General features: G+C 41.1%; 1 protein-coding gene across 1 annotated transcript in view; it reads right to left on the bottom strand.

The window, feature by feature from the left end:
* The window catches only part of SQLE (squalene epoxidase), a 24,412-nt gene extending 18,287 nt beyond the window's left edge, over positions 1-6,125 (bottom strand). Inside the window, exons 1-2 of the mRNA XM_059395152.1 lie at positions 5,834-6,125; positions 2,592-2,841 (exon numbers count right to left, since the gene is read on the bottom strand). Coding sequence (XP_059251135.1) covers positions 2,592-2,841; positions 5,834-6,124 — 541 coding nt within the window. The 5' untranslated portion in view covers position 6,125. The remainder of the gene's footprint in view (positions 1-2,591; positions 2,842-5,833) is intronic.
* Between the last annotated feature and the right edge of the window lie 397 nt (positions 6,126-6,522).

Below are 6,522 nucleotides of genomic sequence, written 5' to 3'. Positions count from 1 at the left end.
ATTGAGGGGCGCCTGGGTGGCTCAGTGGGTTAAAGCCTCTGCCTTCAGCTCAGGTCATGATCCCAGGGTCTTGGGATCGAGCCCCACATTGGGCTCTCTGCTCAGCAGGAAGCCTGCTTCTCTCTCTCTCTCTCTCTTCTGGCCTCTCTGCCTACTTGTGATCTGTCTGTCAAATAAATAAAATCTTTAAAAATAAATAAAAAATAAATGTGAAATTGAATAACTCCTCTTTTTAAAATTCTCCCATGGCTTCCCACATAAGCCAAATCCACATAGCAGGCTACAAAATTCTAGAGACTCAGCCCCCATGATCTGACCATTATTTACCCCTTCTCCCCTTCACTCACACAACTCCAGTCAACACTATTCTCACTCTTCACTCTTCAAAAAATTTGTCTGCACGACCCTGAGATCATGACCTGAGCTGAAATCAAGAGTCAGACCAATCGATTAACCAACTGAGCCACCCAGGCGCCCCAAAACACGCCTTCTTTATCCGCACATCTACATCTTGTTACTGCCCTATTTCTGTCTTGTTACAGAAAAACTCAAGAGTGCTTTTCTAGTCTCAAATTTTTTTCACTCCCACTCAACTTCAGTCTAGGTTTTATCCCCATGACTCTGTTGAAATATCTTGTCAGTGTCACAAGCAACCTCCAAATTGCCAAATCCCACGGTCATTTTTCTATGCTCATCTCACCTGAGCCTTCATTAACAAAGCATGATGTAACTGTCCTCCCCTTTCTTGACACATGACCATTCCCGCCTGAGAAAAACTCTCTCATGGATTAAATGGCACCAAATCCCCTGGCTTTCTTCTAGCATTCTGCCAGCTGCCTCAAACATTCGTTTTCAGGCTTTTCTTCTTCTGCCTGAGCCTTAAACAGCAGTTTCCCAAGACTTGGTTTATTCTGTCTTCTCTTTTCTCCCTACATGCTCTCAATCACTTATTGTGGCTTGTAAATACTACAAATAAGCTGATACCTCTGAAATTTCTAACTCCAGGCAGCCCAAACCACTCCTCTGCGCTGGAGAGTCATATATTCAGCTTAACTTCTCCACTTGGGTATCTCAACATGTCCTGCAAATTATCCCCAGTGCCTGTTCCTCTCTAGGTCTTCTTATCAGTAAGTGATACCACCATCTATCAGCTGTTCAAACCAAAACCTATGAATCACTTTTAATACCTCCGTCTCCCTCATATCTCACACCAATCCCATATAGCAAGCCATGCTGTTTCTGTCTCTTCATTTTAACATCAGTCTGTCCACTTCTCTTCATATCCTCTGCTACCATGCTAGCCCAAACCACCGTCATCTGTCATTTGAACTTAGCAATGAGTTCCCACTAGATTCTGCATTGACTCTTGCTACCCCACTGCCACAATCCTACAGTCTATTTGCCACATTTTATCCACATATTCTTTTAAAACAGCATTCTATCAACTGCAGGTAAATGAATGAACTAAATGAAATGTATTTCAACTTGTGAACCGTGTACTTGGATAGAATCACAAGGATTTAAAAAGTAAAATGAAACAAACTTCAGCCAAATACATGTATGTACAGGGTCAGAATATAAAATGTGCTTCTTATTGTGAGTAGACGTCTAACGTTTGAAGCCACTTTATATAGGCAGAAACCAGGTCACGGGCACACTCCTGCTCTACCAACTGCAGAGCCTTCATGATGTGGCTGCTGCCTCTCTCTCCATCCTTAATCTCAAGCCATTCTCCCTTCCCCATCACCCAATACTTCCTAGCTACACTGCTCTCCTTTTCAGCTCCTTGATTAAAACAGCAAATACTTATAGAGTGCCAATCATATACCAGACGCTGTTCTGAGTGCTCTGTGTATATGACTTCATTTCATCCTCATAATAATCTAGGAGGCAAGGACTCATATAAAATGCCCATTTTACAGATGAAGAAACTGGTACGTAACAGGTTGAATAACTTAGCCAAGAATATACAGCTTTTTAAGCGCCTGAACTGGTATTCAACCCCAGGCAATCTAGTTCCAGAATCAATGCTCATAATTCCCACACCATCCTGCCTACCACATGAGCCAAGCAAGCTCTTCCTCAGTTCAGAGCACAAGCGTATTTTGTACCCTGACCCTTACGAGGGGCCGGTGAATCTGTCTCATTCATTAGTACATCCCTGGTACCAAGTCCAACACCTCAGACAGAGTAGACAGTGAGTAAGTATTCCCAAAATGAATAGTTTGTGTTTAAATACCGATGGTTTAACAGATGATACTTAAATAAAAGATTCTATAAAGGACACATAATATGTACCTTACCTTACCAGGCATAGTTCCCTTCACCTTTCACTAAACTTCACACCTTCATTCTAGTTTTCTAATCTTTAATTTTGACCATTCCTGTTTTTTAGCCACTTTACTGTATCTCTTCATACACTAAAGCCTTATTTTCTTCTTTGCTCTCATTTTCATGCAGATCTATTGGTAAAGAGGAACTTTCAGAAATGTAAATAAATTGTAATACCTTTTTTACCAGTTAAAAGGATAGTCTAAAGTGAAGAGTACTTGCTTATACCACATAACTGCTAAAAATTAATATGAACCTACCTTCAAGATCAAGGTCTTGGAGAACATGATAACCACCCGGCTGCAGAAATTCTCCAACTATCCTGTCGGGCTCTTTTAAATCTCTCTCAATTACTGTTACCTTTCTTCCATCTCTGGAAAGCATGGCTGCCAAAGCAGAGCCAACTACACCAGATCCCACAATGATAACTTCTGGATCATTCTGAAAAGATACTGAAGAGGCAGCTGCTCCTATTAAGGTTGTTTCTGAAATATTGCTTCCTTTTTTGTGCTGTTTAAAAAAAAAAAAATTAATTACATATCCACATCTGCTATCCTTAAATCATGCTACTACTATATAGAGACTCTGGACTTCCCCATCTTGGGCAAAAGGTACATCTTATTATCAAACCAAATGCATTGTATTTTTAAATCCAGATCATATATAAAAATGACAGATATCAAAATATTTAGTTAAATAAAAATGTATAATTATATCCCAGTAAACTTAAATATATCTTCTATTTTTCCACATATATTTAGAAAATGCTATTATACAGCCATATTTAGAAATCCACACCAGGCTAAATATAAATTATGTTTACAAAGGGCTCCGAAGACTTATTATAGGGAAAATTCTGTCATTAATTACTCAATTCTTCAAGTACATTCTAAGCATCTACCAGATGAGGATCACATACAGCTCCTATTTCGACTTCATATTGCAAACTACTCAGCACCTTTCACACATTTTCACTATTTATTTTTATTTTCTCCTTCTGGATTTTCATGTGAAAAAAATCTATCTTACCCTAACAATTCCTTTTATATAACAAAAAGACTATCAAATCCTGGCTATTAATCTATTAATTGAGAATTATTTAACTCAAGAGAATTCTGAAAGGACAAAATTCCTCCTGTCCCTTGGGATTTGACCCATTCATATTTGAGTCCTTAACACAGAATATATTTAATTTCACCCATCTTGACACTCTAAGAGAGCCTAGCCAAACAGCTGGTCCATTTAGTTATAAACATCAAACCTATCACTAGTTGGGCTGATGATAAAAACTTTAGTCATAAGATGATGAAAAAGTCCTGTTTTGAGAGATTAATGCCCGCTCAGAGTAACAGTGCCTGTTGGGTTTTTTAACATGAATAACTCAGGGTTAAAATGAGTTTTTTTCTTGGTATGTAGGTTGACAAATACAAATACATTTCAGATACAGAATTGCAAGGAACAATCTCCTTTGAGTTCTCTGGCCATGTTGATTAAGATAAGCCCAACCCATTCTGAAGGGATTTTAACAGAAGACCTGAGGCAAAAAGGAAGGAAATAAAATCTAAAATCTTTTAGAATTTTGATTCTCTGTGATTTTAATATGCATCCAGTCTTCCTTCACTCTACAGGGACTGGGGCCTTGTCCATTCCATTTTTTAAATAATTTTTCTTAGAGAAATTACCTTTTTGTCCTTTACTAAGATAAGACAAGAGTCTCCTCTTCCCATAAGTTTTTCTTAATGGCCAGCATAACTGACTATATTTAAACTACTCTTCTGAAAGCAAGATAAGCCCTCTTTGCATCTTAGCCACTTCGTAACTAGTTTTTCTTCCTTAGTCTTCCCTGTTAAACACATACACACACACTCCTGAAATGGGAGTTTAGTTAGTCATCCAGAGAATGGTCAGTAAAAGCACTAAGGGGAAATTAGCACTCAGTGAGTCCACCAAGTCCCTGATGTTTAGGAATAAGCAGAAAGCCTGAAGCATTCACAAAATGGAACCAATCATTGATCCCTGGCAATCCAGTTCTCCCTTCCCCAAAATGTCTCAACATCACATGATGTAATCGCATTCCAGGCACCTACCTACACGAGTGCTCAGTGTCCTTGGCAAAAGTTACCTCAGATAACGCCAAAGATTTCAAACTGAGATTAAGATTCCCTCTCCCTCCTTTCCTGCTGCTCCAAGCCATACCCACCATTACTGTTGCTCAAAGCACTTGTCAAAAGGTTCCCAACATGTTATGTCTAGAAGTACACTACCTTTAAACTAATAAGAGCTACTATTTATTAGCCGGTTACAGGGCACATTACATCATTTAATTCCTTAGCTAAGAACAAGACTGGTGCCACCCCGGTCTAATAGAAGAGGTAACTGACTCTTACAGAAACGAAGGTCTTGCCAAAGGTCTCAGAGCCAGAAGTGGTGGGGCAAAAATTCTAATTCAAGTCCCCCTTCTGCAAACCTTGCTAATCTGTACTGTGGATATAGGAAAATAAAGTAGCTCTGGAACCCTCAAGGAGTAAACGACTTTTTTAGGCCACTGGTCGTAACCTGGAATCACCATCACCGCTCACCTGGCTTCCTCCTCCAGTCTCTCACCGGACAGCCCCGCTACCATTCTCCTGCCCCTGCCATCCACTCTCCTCACACCAACTGGAAATGCTTTCTAAAGTTAAAATCAAGTATTGTTACTCCCTTGCTTAAAACCCTCCAGTGCTTTTGGGGAAAAAGTCCAAACACCCATGGCCAACAGGCCCCAAATGTTCCGGCTTTGAAGCCAGACCTCTTCTCCCTCATGTACCATTGTCCTCCTCCGCTGTCTTTGCAGAAGGCCTCACTTCCCATGTGATTGAAGTCTGGCCTCAGAATTAGGAACTTGCCTGAACTGTGGACCTTAATCAAGTATCCACATGATCTGGGACATTAAGGTACGAATATACTGAAGGCCCCACTGACAGCGAAAGAGGAGGGGATTTTGCCCAAGACTTTTTAAAATGCTCAACTAATTTTTACTCCACCAGCCTTCTGAATTGTTCTGTTACTCTTCCCAGACAGCTGTCATTTATAAACACAGGACATAAACCACAGCTGCTTACATTCTTCTCAGGTACAAATACAAGGATTTCAATAAAACGCTTTTTCCCAATAGCAAAAAGCGATTCTGTCCTCCTTCAAAATGAAATTCTAATATTTCATTTCCCCTTTCATAATCAAATCAATTTCAAATAGCACTGGCTCAACCAACACTAAATGAAACAAAGCTTTTCAATCACTCCTAACAGTGGCAAAAAATGTAGCCAAGGAACAGTCAAGAGCTTAAAAAGAAAAACACAACAAAACAACAAAAAGCACAATTAAAGGAGAATTTACCATAACCAGATTATCTATATTGCTGCCTTCTGGCCTTAGAGTAGACGAAAATTTACATCTGAGTGACCCCAACCCTAATTTTAAAAAGAACACCCTCACTCATTTGCCTACTTAAAATTCCACCTACCCGCCTAGACCCAAGTTGCTCTTTATTTTCTGATCCCGGGGGCGACTTGGCCCAGAAGAAGCCAATGAGAGGCAAGGCCGACAGAATGTCTGAGAAGAGCGCGAACTGGGAGCCGCTCTGCTGGCGCCCCAGGGCGGCTCCGCTCCGGTAGCGATAGCGGTAGGAGAGCACCAGGCCCAGGGACAGGAACACGAGCACGCACAGCAACAGCTCCTTGTTGGCAAAAGAGACGAAGTCTCCGCATTTCTTGTAAAAATATGTGAAAGTGGCAATGCCCAAGAAGGTCCACATCGTTCAAAGGCTCCTCCGGTGCTCCCGGGTCAAAGCTAAGATCCTCTTTTTCTCTGTAGGGTTTTGGTGACTCGAGGATTTCCCCAAAACGTGTCACCAAAGGGAGCACGAGGAATTGGCCAACCTCCAGCAAACACCGTCACAGGGTTACAATTCAAATCTGAGGAATCTACAAAATTATATCAAGTTGGTATAAAAGTACGGAAAGAAGGGAAAGTTGTCCAGACTTAGAAAGGAGTATTAAAAAAATCGACTGCTCCAACAGCTCCCGGCCAGGCTCTCCTCTTCCCAGCAATCCATGTATTTCTTCTGGACGGGCTTCTCCAGGGTTGCTGCTGGTGGCGTCTCCAAGGCCGCTGTGGGCTCGCCGTGCAGGAGAACCGTCCTCGCCCACCTGC

This window comes from Mustela nigripes, chromosome 3 (assembly GCF_022355385.1).
Source record: "Mustela nigripes isolate SB6536 chromosome 3, MUSNIG.SB6536, whole genome shotgun sequence".
Taxonomy (NCBI): Eukaryota; Metazoa; Chordata; class Mammalia; order Carnivora; family Mustelidae; genus Mustela; species Mustela nigripes.
This window is presented reverse-complemented; position numbering and strand designations above follow the sequence as displayed.